The sequence below is a fragment of the Myxocyprinus asiaticus genome, chromosome 30 (genome assembly GCF_019703515.2).
Source record: "Myxocyprinus asiaticus isolate MX2 ecotype Aquarium Trade chromosome 30, UBuf_Myxa_2, whole genome shotgun sequence".
NCBI lineage: Eukaryota > Metazoa > Chordata > Actinopteri > Cypriniformes > Catostomidae > Myxocyprinus > Myxocyprinus asiaticus.
The window spans coordinates 10,978,463-10,992,471 of record NC_059373.1 but is presented as its reverse complement, the minus strand read 5'-3'; the positions used below and the strand labels follow the sequence as shown (position 1 = coordinate 10,992,471).

Genomic DNA, 14,009 nt, shown 5'->3' with positions numbered 1-14,009 from the left:
GCCAATTGGCAAATGAATCAGACCTATTTGTGAACCGCTTTAACTAATTGATTGAAAAGAACTGACTCAAAACAATGAATCACTCACTACTGCAACATCATTATGGCTTGCTAGCCAGTTTTATTCTACAAGAGCAATGCCAAGCTCATAAAATATTTGAGAGCTGAGGAAAAATTTGAAAAAATTATATATATTATGGATATTTCCATAATTTCTGACATTTTACCAATTTCCATGAATGTTTCAGACCTGGAAAACACATTTTTTAAATTCTCTGGTATTTTCAGGTTTTCCATGACTGTTGGAATCCTGATAATAGCAAGATATCTCTCCGATGTTATTCCCAATGCTGTTTAGAGCTGATCCAGACTGAGATCCATCACGTGCGGACCCTGCGGATCATGGAGGGGGTGTTCAGGCGGGGTATGCTGGAGGAGGTGCAACTGGAGCCAGGGGTGGTGCATGCGCTGTTCCCCTGCCTGGAGCGGCTGCTGACGCTACACACAAACTTCCTCACACAGCTCCTCACACGCCGAGCTCATAGCCTGCAACCTGACAGCCCAAACAATTTCACCATCACCCAGATCAGTGATGTGCTCATAAAACAGGTAGATGTGTATGTGTGGGTGGAACAGGGTTTCAGTGCTTGTATGTCGGATTTGTAAATGCATGTGGTTGCAACTGGCCTGCCGTATGTGATTTTGGATGAACATATTTGTTTTGAATGCCAGTTTAAAATGTCACATAAACGCACAATTTTAGGAGGTGAAAGATGTGGTGTCATGTCTCAGAGTGAATGTCAGTGGAAAGTCAAAATGAAAGATTGAAAGAGAAACACTGTGTCATTCTCTCCGAGTGTATGAGAGTGGGAGGTTAAAAGCTTTCAGGTTTCAAGAAAAGAAACGCTCATTGTGTCTGTACTGTGTGTGCACTTCAGTTCTCAGGTCAGCGTGCTGAAGAGATGCTGAAGGCCTACGCCGAGTTCTGCAGTCGTCATATGAAGGCTGTCAAACTTTACAAAGAGCTGTTGGCCAGAGACAAGAGACTCCAGCACTTTATACGGGTAAGAACAGCTGCTGAAATGACCAGCTTAGGTCAACATGAAATTTCCTTTCGTGTCTGTCTTGCTGATGGACCATTTTAACGACATGGTTCACCCAAAAATTACAATTCAGTGACAATGACGACAAGGTCTGTGTGCATGTTTGAATAACCTGGGCAGTTCTGTGACATGGCGGAGACTACATCTGACACAAAGTGGGAGGACAGAGTGATATTGAGTGAAACAAAATGGTGGGTGTGTGCTTTACTGCCCGCAAACCTTCGTAGATGTACTGTATGAATCATGAGATTTCTAGGTGTCCTGATTGTGTTCACAACTCTTTTTTTTTTCTTTAGCTAGTAATACTTTTACACAGAGCAATACCAAAATTTTCATAGTTCACCCAAAAATGAAAATTCTCTCATCATTTACTCACCCTCATAATATCCCAGGTGTGTTTGACTTTCTTTCTTCAGCAGAACACATTTGAAGAAAGATATCTCAGCTCAGTAGGTCCTTAAAATGCAAGTGGATGGTGATCAGACCTTTGAAGATCCAAACAATCACAGACAGTCTGCATAAACGTCATCCATACGACTCCAGCGGTTAAATGAATGTCTTCTAAAGCAATACTCTCACATTTTGTGCGAAAAAGAACAATATTTAAACTATCGCTTCCAGTCAGTAGCAGTATACGCATTCATAAGAGTGCTGAGTTCACGTGGTCTCTCGTGTGACGAATTCGCATTTGCATGTTACGGACGTAATCTCGCATTCTTCTCTCAGTTGAGACATCCAGGATAAGCACACAAACACACCATTGTCAGAAAAGAATCAGATACAAATACAGATCTAAACCAAAACCAACAAAGCTTCTGTACAGCATTACCTACTTAGTTGCAGACAGCGCTGCACTTCCGGCTGTGTCGCACTTGCGTCATTTCTCGCGTGAATATGCCAACACAATTATGTCACACGTGCATAACGCTGCTGACCGGAAGCAATGATTTATAGTTTAAAAGTATTTAAATATTGATCTTTTTCACAGCAGAAGTGATCATATTGCTTTAGAAGATATTAATTTAACCACTGGAGTCGTATGAATGATGTTTATTCAGGCTGTCTATTCTTTTTGGAGCTTCAAAAGTCTGATCACCATCCACTTGCATTTTAAGGACCTACTGAGCTAAGATATTTTTCTAGTTTTCTTTAAATGTGTTCTGCTGAAGAAAGAAAGTCATACACACCTGGGATAGCATGAGGGTGAGTACATGATGAGAGAATTTTAATTATGGGGTGAATTATCCCTTTAACAGAGATAAAGTAATTTCTGTAATGGATGTGCAAAGATTATTGTCTTTGCAGCTGGATTAGCAGTGCATGTTCAGACTGCGGTGAAAGCAGTCAGTACCAAATTGAGTCGGCACACGGTACTATACTGTAAAAAATTAGTTCTTAATGAGTTTTTAATTAGTGTTTTTCCACTTGTTTTGTAGTTAAAATGTCTAAAATCCTTAAAACGATATCAATGTAGTATAGTGCAGAAAGCTAAAATACACTTAAATATACATTCTCTGAAATCAAGTCTTAATATCTTATGCAATTTTGCTTCTCAAATCTTGGATTTTTAGGTATTTAAAAAAAATAAATATTTACTGATATTTCAAAATGAGTATTTACTGAATTGAAGCAACTTGTGCTTGGTTAAACAAATTTACATTATAGTATAGAAAAATAATGTAAAAAATGTTTGTATCAGATATGATGTTTATCAACAGGCTTTTAAAGCAAATCTCTCAATCATCATGACATTTCATTCATGTCCACCACAATAAAAAACACAGAGCTTTGAAAATACTGATGTCTAATTTTTAAAAGATATGTTTAAAATGTGAACTGATATTTATATGTATTTTTAAATATGCAGCTTGCTCTGTGATTATAAAGATCTCACTGCTTTACATTACAAGCTATAATGATGTCATCTTACTATAGTGACCTTTAAAGCCTGATGTATCAATTTTTTTTTTTAAAGATTTTGTTTTATACGTTCAAAAACAGCTCCATTTAAAAACTCAATTTTTCTGACTATTATTTAATGTCAAGCTTTATAGGGTCAAGTTTTTTTTTTTTTGCAGTGTTCAGATACTATTGAAAGAGTGGTGTTTACTTACGTTTTGACTTTAGTATTAACTTACTTTAGTAGTAGCAGTACTTTCGACATCCTTTAGACACAAAGGCAGAAATCTTCAGTGAATAAATAGTTAAACATCCATTTATTATTGTCTTTGTCCTTCTGTCTTTTCTCAGAGGGCGAGTCGTGGCCCACTAATGCGTCGTCACGGGTTTCAGGAGTGCATTCTGCTTGTTACTCAGCGCATCACTAAATATCCTGTTCTGGTGCAACGTATCCATGACAACACCAAAGGTGAGACAAAAGAAGGTTGTAAAAAGTTACCTATTTCAGTACTATTCAAACAGCCACTCCCCTCCAACTCCCTCAGCTATAAACTTTCTCCACATTCTTCTTATATGATGTACTGTATGAACTGGATGTAAAATGCCCTTTGACAGCAGTTCAAGCACCATAACAGTGAGATAACATTTTCTAGGAAGGCGACAGCTATAAAAGGCCCATGGTTATTGACTTTTTAGATTATGTGTGCCAAGTGGGCATGCCAAAAAATAACTTATGAGTAAGCCCAGTGGAATCTGCAGATTGTATTGCTTTTTTGTGCTAATAAGCAAAATCCAGTTAGAATTTTTTTATATTGAAAATTTTTCTCCTATCCCAATTTAGACAGCTATAGTTTAAACAAGCCATTTGCAGGTTGATTCATTTGAAAATTGTAAATACTGTGGCTCTGTGGTGCTGTTTCTCCACATTTCTCCATTTGTTTGAGCATCCATCCCTCCCGACATAGCAACATTGGTTCAACCAATGGTGTGAGTTTGGGGTAAGGCAAGTTTATTGTCCAACCAATGGAAGACAGGGGAGTGTTTGGGAAACTTGTTTGAAAGCAGTAATTGTTTTTGCAATTCTGTTTGGTGATATGGTGCAGAAATTACACATTTTACCTTTAAAAGCACTGGAGTTAAGTGCTTTGATTTGTGTATGTGACAACACAGATAATCCAGAGGAAGCCACAGGTCTGTCTCAGGCTCTGTCTCATATACGTGAGTTGCTCTGTTCAGTGGATCAGCAAGTATTAGAACTGGAAAGGACACAACGACTGCAGGAGATCCGCTCCAGGGTTGACCCGCGGGCCGAGGCCAAACTCCGCTCCGGAGCTCTGTTCAGACCGGCTGAACTGCTGCGCAGACAGCTGATTCACGAGGGCACGCTGCTCTGGAAAACACCCAGCTCTAGACTCAAAGGTATACAAGTATGTGCTGGAGCACAGGGAAAGAATGTGGGTACACGGACTGAGAAAAGGAAGTATGATGTGTGATATGATTTGTCTGCGAGAGAGGGAGAGAGACAGATGAGCTATTGCATTAGATTTTGTTTGTGTGTGTTTTAATACACCATATTTCCTTGTTGTTGTTTTTTTTTTCTCTGTGTTTTCTAGATGTTCAGGTTCTGTTGATGACTGACATTCTAGTATTCTTGCAAGAGAAAGATCAGAGGTTCATCTTTGCCAGTTTGGTAAGTTAATTCAATTTCGTTTAAAGATTTCCTTCTTTAAAGGAATAGTTCACTCAAAAATGTAATTTCTCCAATCATTTACTCACCTTCATGGCATCCCAGTTGTGTATGACTTTCTTTCTTCAGCTGAACACAATCAAATATTTTTTTAGATTAATATTTCAGCTCTGTTGGTCCATTTAATGCAAGTGAATCATGGCCAGAACTTTGAAAGTCCAAAAAGCATATTAAGGCAGCATAAAAGTAATCCATAAGACTCCAGTGGTTAAATCCACGTCTTCAGAAGCGATATTATAGGTATGGGTGAGAAACAGATCATTCTTTATGTCCTTTTTTTACAGTAAATGTCCATTTTCACTTTTACTTACACATTCTTCTTATTTTGTTTTTGGCGAATCACATTCTTCGTGCATATCACTACCCACTGGGCAGGGAGGAGAATTTATAGTAAAAAAGGTCTTAAATATTGATCTGTTTCTCACCCACACCTATCATATCACTTCTGAAGGCATGGATTTAACCACTAGAGTCATATGGATCACTTTTAGATTGAATGGACCAACTGAGCTGAGATATTTGTCAAAAATCTTTTTTTTTTTTTAGCAGAAAAAAGGCAGTCATACATCTGGGATGGCATAAGGGTGAGTAAAGGATGAGAGAATTTTAATTTGTGGGTGAACTATTCCTTTAAGATGATGGGCCTTATTCATGAAATATAACCTCAAGATTAGCATTACTGTGACTATTTCTTATATATTTAGGATTAGGGATTTGAACAAACCCTGGGGTGAAAAAAAAAAACATAGACTTACATTGAAGGAGGTATATTTAGAGACCAGAGAATCATCTAGACTTAGAGTGGGCGCTTTTGACTTTGGCTCGTAAGAAAACACCTAACAACCACCCAGTGCATTCTAGCACCCACATTGCAATTACCTAGCATTGTGGCAGTGAGTTTTGCATGGACAAGCACCAGTGTGTTTCTTATATATAAGTTGTTGTTGCTTTTTTAGGTTTTTTCAGAAGTTGCACAGTTATGACACAAATATGTATTTTCTTTCCTTCTCATTGTCTCTGTAGGATAAATCCGCTGTGGTGTCACTGCAGAGTCTGTTGGTGAGGGACATAGCCAATCAGGAGCGAGGGTTGTTCCTCATCAGCAGTGAATCCAGCCCACCTGAGATGTACGAGCTGTACGCTGCCTCTAAAGATGACAGAAACACCTGGATACGAATCGTTCAGCAAACCATCAGCAGGTACATGCACATACATGCTCGCATGCATATAATCCTACAGTAATTTTATTAATACATTGTATTCTAATGGCCATTCTCCTTTATCATTTTGTTGCACAGCTGTCCCTCAAGAGAAGAATTCCCACTAATAGAAACAGAGGACAAGGCCCTTTTGCGAACACTCAAAGGTTTACTTGCAACACGTATACTTAAATGGATAGTTCACCCTCTAAAAAATCACTCACATTCATGCTAACATTCTGCTTATTATCTCCTAATGTGTTCCATGGATGAAAAAATGTGAGGATAGTGAATGACAGAATTTTTCGTTTTTGTGTGAACGATTCCTTTACACTTACATGCTGTATATTCACACTCAAAGTCATATTAAAATTCTATATAAATTGTTGACACTGGAACAAACACTTAGAAAATTATGAATTACTACAAAGGGTTCATCTTAAAAGATTTGAAAGTTGAAGCTTTAAGTTTGAAGATTAAACTTTTAACCTTATTGATTCTGCCCAGTCTACAGAAAACAAGATTTTTCTCTTCAATTATATTTATCTCAGTGCCTCTTAAAGCCCCCGTAATTATCTTTAAATAACACATTATACCAAATTTGATCTTCATGTTCTCTCTGTGTCATTCTCATTCTTTCAGCTGATATCCAGCAGAAGGACAGGGAAGTTTTAGAGCTGCTTCAGGAGCGGGTGACCCTGTTCTCTGACTTGGCTGAGGTCATGGGAGGTTACGAAGTCATACTGCCGCAGTGTTCCAGAAACCTCTTCAGAGCCGAGTCTCCTCAAGCCCCCCGTGGAGAACAGCTGCTCACTCAGTCCATAACTGAGGGTAAAACAAACAGAAAGTTACATTTATAACTTAAGCAGGGTGTTCCTTGTTTTCCAGGACAAATATCTAAACATCCTTAAAACAAAATCAATTCACTTTAGAAGAAAAATTGCATAAGATAATTATATAGGTACATTTTCTGAAGAAAATGTGAGTAGTGCTTGCCGTGGCAAAACTCTTCACCAAGGGCCTCAGTACACTGCCCCAAGTGAAAAGACCCTACACCCATGTCTGTAAGATATTCTGGTGCAGAGATATTAGTGTTGTTCTACGGTTGCTAGGGTGTTCTATCTGGTTGCTAGGCAGTTGCCAGGGTAATAATAAAAAGTCTGCTTTCAATGCAGGGTTAGGGTTAGTCAAAAAAGCCAAGCCCCTTGGCTCTACGACGCTGTGGTGCAGAGATATGCGTGTTCAAGTTTGGTTGCTAGGCTGTTCCATCTGGTTTCTAGGCATTTACCAGGGTGATACTACAAAGGCTGCTTGACAGCCCGAGTCAAAAGAACCCACCCCCATGTCTCTACGTGTTCTGGGTCAGAGATGTGTGTTTTAATTTATGGTTGCTAGAGTTACCCCATCTGGTTGCTAGGCAGTTGTCAGTGTGATTCTTAAAAGGCTTCTTGCTAGACTGAGTCAAAAGAGCCAACCCTGAAGTCTGTATAACATTGTGATCCAAAGATATCTGAATAGCAATTTTGCATGGAAGTCAATGGGGTTGGTTGCTAGGGTGCTCTGGATGGTTGCTAGGGCATGGCTAGGCAGTTTTCATAGAGATACTTAAAGACTGCTTGCTAACCCAAGACAAAAGAGCCCACCCTCTTGTCTCTATGACATTCTGATACGGAGATATGATCACACAAATTTAAAGTCAATGTAAAGTCTTTGGGATGTTTTTCCCTGATTTTTCGTTTGCCAGGCGAACATCGTTGCCCAATCGCTTATAAAAGTCAGCGCACATTTTTCCTCAATAAGCCGGTCGATTTGACAGCTCATTCATGGGTGTACAACAAACGGTGCGAGACGAGTTACGAAGAATAAGTATGTGAGATAATAATAGTGATAATAATTGCTAAAGCAAGCACCACTTATAAGATATTTCTTAATTCATAAGAATATCTTAAATTAAATGTTTTCTTACCCCATTGGCAAATTTTGTCCAATTTATGCTTAAAATAAGAAAAATACATTTTTGCTAATGGGGTACGGAAAATAAAGTTAATTCAGGAAATGCCCTCTGAAAAGTCTTTTCAACGTATGCAATTTTTCTATTAAGACACATTGATCTTGTTTTAAGGACGTTTCAAATTTGTAGTATTAAGGCCTTTTTTTATGAAATCTGATATGACAACGATAAATTGACTAATGAAAATAATTTTTCACCCAGAAACTGTTCATACCAGTGCTGATTTTTGATATTATTTTTTATTATTATTGTGAATGAAATAATCAAGGTTTATTGTGGCATCCGAACAATTTAAAAATGGACCCAGCCTCCAAATTAAATGACAAATCATCATAGACAACATTTTGGAAATGGTGTTTCATTTTGGTGTTAAAAAGTTGATACAAATGCATTATTTCTAAATGAAATCTGATTCTTGTTCGTACATGATTTTTGTGCTGAAAATGCCAATGGGGCTTTATTCTTTGCCTGTTGTTTATGAACATTCCCTTTTTTGTTTTCTCTGAAAATGTACTGCCCATTTTTAGCTAAACCTGCTGAGCTCATGCTCAGATTTGTAATAATATCTTGTAAAATGTCATGATGTACTCTTCTCTTCCTCTGCAGTGGACAGATTGACAGAGCTGCTATTAGGATCCAATTTCGAGATTCCTCTCAACTGCAGTTCCAACAGCCACCACAACAACACTGGAGCACTAGTAATCAGTGAGTGTCAAAAAAAGCATTATGTGCTTGAATATGTAAATGAATTAGACTTTACTGTCTCTGATTAGCTAAATAATATCCCTATAGCTAAATCTGTTTAATGTGCTTTCTCCTTCCTTCCAGATGGCCAAGAGGTGTTAGTCAATGGCTCTCAGGAGAACCAAGCTGCTCAGGTAAACGAAAGAGTCTTTCTACTTTAATCAACAATTACATTTTAGTGGTGCTTGCTTAGCAGAACACCCTATAGTAACTGTCCTGGCATCCATCGACAAACCCTTGCATCGTGGTGGCGAGTTTTGCATGGACTAGCACCACTCACATTTTCTTAATCTAGTCTTATGTACTAATTTTACTGTAGATAAGAACTGTATACGCAAAGCAAAAAGATGGTTATTCACAGCAGCGCCATCTTTGATTTTTGACGGGAATGACAAAGAGGCTGTAAAGGATAGATGTACAGTCTCTTCAATGGGCTGTGCTGCAGTTTCAAATGTTTTTAGATCGTTCTGCAGATAAAACATTGAAAAATATCTTTCTAAAGACATTCAGTAGATAAAAAAAACTCCAGACAACATGAGTTGTGAAAAATCAGATGGGATCTAGGGGCTTTATACAGCTTTATACCATTCATGCCATTGAAGATATGGTACAGTGAGTCTGTCCCTCACAGCCTCGTTTTCATGCCCGTTAAAAATCAAAGATGGTGGATAAGATCTACATGGCCACACAGAGAAAAGATTAATAGCTTAATGTTAAATACTGTAAATGTTAGTGAGCTGTTCATTATGATGTATTCTGCTTCTCTCTCAGCCACATCCACTAGCCTCAAATAGTTCTCATACTTTCTTAAAATTTAATGAGGATGTAAATAGCAAGATGGTCTTATTGCTGAGCTTTTATGTAATCCTGAAAAAAAGAAAAGAAAAATTTGTCATTTTTTCAAGCCTGTCTGAAACTCGCAGGTTTCCATAGCAACCTGAATCTACCAAAAACTCAGCATCAAGAATCGCCACTGTTGCTTGAAAGCTGTGCCTCATGTCTCTTTTCATAGAAACATAGCAAGACTGTGTTTGTACTAACAAAAGAAAGCTTTTTGAACTGGCTGGTTTAGAATTATGGTTGTGTGTGAATAACTCTGAAATAAATTGTTTTGTTACAGGATGGTAATGGGAATCAAATGGAGGACAAGACACCAAGTGAGGTATTGACATTCAAGACCACAATTAACTTATGACAGCAAAATACCCAATAAAACTATTAAAGATGCCCATATATCTAGGCTGCCATATACTACAACTGTGTATCTATATGCTATATTCAGAAAGCTGCGATATTGGTTTGTATTTCAGGAGGTGTCACAGAGGCTGGTGAATCTCAGTGCTCAGCTTCACGCTCTACAGGTATGTATATTGTATAATACATTTGCCAAATCTGTCTGAAAACACTGATAAACAAATCAGCTAGATTATTGGTTTACCAAACTGCTCAATATTTTAGATTTGACAGAATCCATTCGAGCAGACTAGTGGAATTAAAGACTCCATGAAATCCATATCTATGTTTTGTGGCTTTTTATCCATGTCTGTTAGCTTTGAGGCCATATATAGGAGATCAAATTAACTTTTAGCGGATGTATGCATTTAAAATGTACAGTCTTGATGATGATGTTGATGATTGATCTGCTGTGCAGGAGCATATACAAATTTTTTGTCCAATCAAATCCTCTCTAGACCCCCATTACACCCGCCACAAACGAGCAATAGCAAGTTGCAAATCATTATGGTTCAAAACATGCATTTGGGTGTTGGTGGGGGGGGGGGGGGGGGTATTTAAACTAAAGGCAATTTAATGAAGCCCTCTCCTCTCTTTTGAAGCAGTGGCATAGTGGTTATTTCTTGTGCCCCAACACATTGAGGTGTGGTGCTCATGTAGATCACGCAAGTTCGAATCATGTAAATAAATTAAAACTAATTATAAAACATGTACTCTTCTAGGGTGTGGTGATTCGACAGGACTCCATCTTAGAGCTCTGTCGACGGGAAAACCCTGTGTCCCCAGCCACAGCGGGGGCTCGTACGGTTCGCTCCCTGTCCCGGGATGGTGCAAGTGACATGGGCTCGCTGGGCGAGCTGGCCTTGCTGCAACGGCAGCACAGTCTTTTGCAGGAGGAGCTTGGGCGTCTCAGGGGAGCTGAGGGCAAACTCAGGGACAGTGAGAGAGTCAGAGCCCAGCTGGAGAAACAGCTCAGGGATCTAAAGACCAATAGCGCCACTCTAGGGGATGGTACCGGAACTCCAGGCTCACAGGTGAGTTCATTTTTTTTAGTAGTTCAGTAAGCTTTGACTCTAAATAGTAGATGTATGATGACATGTTTTGGATGATCATTTTAAAAAAAATTGTATTTATAGATATGTATGAATATAGTGAGGTTTTAAGATTTTTACAAATTGAAAACATAGAAAACATTGTGACATAATACAAGAAATCTATTCATTTCTGCACAATGTTTAGGAAACTAATCAAATAAGCACATTTGTGACATTGACCATGTTAACTTCTTTTCACAAAAGGTCAAACTTCCTTTTTGTTGAAGCACACAAGATGCTCTTCTGAAATTAGAGAAAAATGCAAAACAGAAGCATTTTTAGACTCTCATGATTTTTTCACTTGGGGCAGTGTACTGAGGCCCTTGGTGAAGAGTTTTGCCGCAGCAAGCACTATACCTATATAGTTATCTTATGCAATTTTTCTTCTAAAGTGAATTAATTTTGTTTTAAGGATGTTTAGATATTTGTCCTGGAAAACAAGGAACACCCTGCTTAAGTTATAAATGTAACTTTCTGTTTGTTTTACCCTCAGTTATGGCCTGAGTGAGCAGCTGTTCTCCATGGGGGGCTTGAGGAGACTCGGCTCAAAGATTTTTTTTGTAAATTATGAGAGAATTTTCATTTTTGGGTGAACTATCCCTTTAAATAAAGTCACAACTAGAAAACATTGTTTTCTTATTGTGCATTCAATTGAAAATTAAATAAAATATGCCAACCAAAAAATACAAATTCTGTCATTATTTACTCACCCTCATGTCGTTCCAAATTTCTTCCAATGAACTTAAAGGAATAGTTCACCCAAAAATGAAAATTCTCTCATAATTTACTCACCCTCCTGGCATCCCAGATGTGTGTGACTGTCTTTCTTCAGCAGAACACAAATGAAGATTTTTTAGAAGAATATCTCAGCTCTGTAGGTCCATACAATGTAAGTGAATGGGTGCCAACTTTTTGAAGCTCCAAAAAATACATACAGTCATTATAAAAAAATAATACATATGATTCCAGTGGTCTAAGTAATGTCTTCTGAAGCTAAATGCTAGGTGTAAGAAATAGATAAATATTTAAAACTTTTTTTCTAAAAATTCAAGATGGTCAAGGTCAAGAGCATTGGCAAGTTCACGTGAGAACCGGCACATGAAATATAAAAATGAAAAACAGAAGCGCAGTGTTGTGTACAATGGAGGAGCATAGAAAATCATACATAGATGCCTCATTCAGCTGGTTTTGATACATCAGCTGCGGCACCATCTTGGAACGGTGAACAAGGATAGCTGTTTGAATCGGTTTGAATGCAAGTGTGTGAGTGGAGGAGATGCCTCAGACTGAGCTCCTTGCTCAGACCGCTGCATTAGCTGCTTTTGTGTGGAAACAGTATTGCGGTCCATAGAAACAGCTGCTAATAAGGTATCTATGGATGAAAATCTATGCAGAAGAGGCTTACATGCTAATGTCATGCGAGAGGTAGTTTGAACTCCTCCCTCGTCAACATACAATCCTCAAGCTGGCCGGAAGTGAACAATTTTAGTAAAAAAAAAGTTTTAAATATTGACCTATTTCGTACACGCACCTAGCATTTAACTTCAGAAGACATTAATTAGACCACTGGAATTGTATGAATTATTTTTATGATGACTTAATGTACTTTTTGGAGCTTCAGAATGTTGGCACCCATTCACTTGCATTGTATGGACCTACAGAGCTGAGATATTCTTCTAAAAATCTTCATTTGTGTTCTGCTGAAGAAAGACAGTCATACACATCTGGGATGGCATGAGGGTGAATAAATTATGAGAGAATTTTCCTTTTAGGGTGAACTATTCCTTTAAAAGGAGATGTTCATGCTGCTCTTTTCCATACACTGAAAGTGAATGGGGACAGTTAAACTAAAAAATAAAAAAAATAAATGACCAAAAAATATCATAAAAGTATATTCCCAAGTCTTCTGAAACCATACGAAAGCTTTATGCGAGGAACAGGGCAAAACTTAGGTTGTTATTCACTGAAAATCTTCCCCTCTGCAGTAGTTCTCAAATCCACTTGTTCATGCTACTTAAAACCAGTTAAACTTTTAAAAACTTTTCTTTCTTCAAGGCCCCACCAGCTCATAGAGAAAGTGAGACCGACCCCAACACTGACACTCCATTGGCCAGCCAGGAATCAATGGACCAATCGGATGGCTTGCAGGAAAGCAGTGACGTGGAAGTGGATGTGATTTCTGATGATGAAGATGATGAAGATGACGAGGTGGATTCGAGGTTGTCTCCACGCTCAGAAAGCCCCAGAGGTCAGTAGATATACACAGTGATACAAAGTGGCATTATTATTACAGATACATTCAGGATGGGAGGAAACATCAAACAGTTCAGAGTTTTCAAAAGCATTTGTGTTTTGCATAATAACTGCTATGCTGTTGCTAATCTGTTCTGAGTTGTTATTGGTACATTGCTAGGCGATTACTTGGGTGTTCTGGGAGGTTGCTAATTGGCCAAAGACAAAAGGTCCCACCCCTAAGTCTCTAAGACATTCTGGTGCCTAGGTATGGCTCGGGTCCTTTCATTAATGCAAGTCTGTGGGATTTTTTCACCTGTTTTATCATCCGTCAAGTGAAAATCATAAATCTGATTGCTTATAAAATGAATATCCCATCTCTCCTCAACAAGCCACATGATTTTAGGAATCATTCATGTCCGTTGCACAAGCGGTGCGGAAATAAGTACAAGCTAAACTTTAATACTTAGGTTTAAAAAAAATCACAAACCTCAAGCATAAACATAAGTAATAATGATGCTTGCCTAAGCAAAGCACCACAAATAATACAGTATTTACAGTAAGTCAATACCATGAAATGTTTATTTAGAAATATTAGATCTTAATTACACCTCGCATCAATGTTGGCAAGCTATCATCACAGATGATTGTGTATAAGAATTCAGTGCAGTTAATGTACTAACAGGATTTGTGAGTTATTCGCCAGCAAAGCATAATAAAATCTGCTCTGATTTTTCTTTGATTTGTA

General features: G+C 38.1%; 1 protein-coding gene across 4 annotated transcripts in view; it reads left to right on the top strand.

The window, feature by feature from the left end:
- arhgef1a (Rho guanine nucleotide exchange factor (GEF) 1a) overlaps window positions 1–14,009 on the top strand; it is a 66,737-nt gene that overhangs the window by 50,712 nt on the left and 2,016 nt on the right. For all 4 annotated transcript variants that reach the window (XM_051663984.1, XM_051663983.1, XM_051663985.1 and 1 more), the window contains 14 exons: window positions 358–608; window positions 938–1,063; window positions 3,353–3,470; window positions 4,172–4,420; window positions 4,615–4,691; window positions 5,772–5,947; window positions 6,047–6,114; window positions 6,590–6,778; window positions 8,565–8,663; window positions 8,787–8,836; window positions 9,823–9,864; window positions 10,013–10,063; window positions 10,658–10,969; window positions 13,085–13,277. In XM_051663984.1, coding sequence (XP_051519944.1) covers window positions 358–608; window positions 938–1,063; window positions 3,353–3,470; window positions 4,172–4,420; window positions 4,615–4,691; window positions 5,772–5,947; window positions 6,047–6,114; window positions 6,590–6,778; window positions 8,565–8,663; window positions 8,787–8,836; window positions 9,823–9,864; window positions 10,013–10,063; window positions 10,658–10,969; window positions 13,085–13,277 — 2,001 coding nt within the window. The remainder of the gene's footprint in view (window positions 1–357; window positions 609–937; window positions 1,064–3,352; window positions 3,471–4,171; window positions 4,421–4,614; window positions 4,692–5,771; window positions 5,948–6,046; window positions 6,115–6,589; window positions 6,779–8,564; window positions 8,664–8,786; window positions 8,837–9,822; window positions 9,865–10,012; window positions 10,064–10,657; window positions 10,970–13,084; window positions 13,278–14,009) is intronic.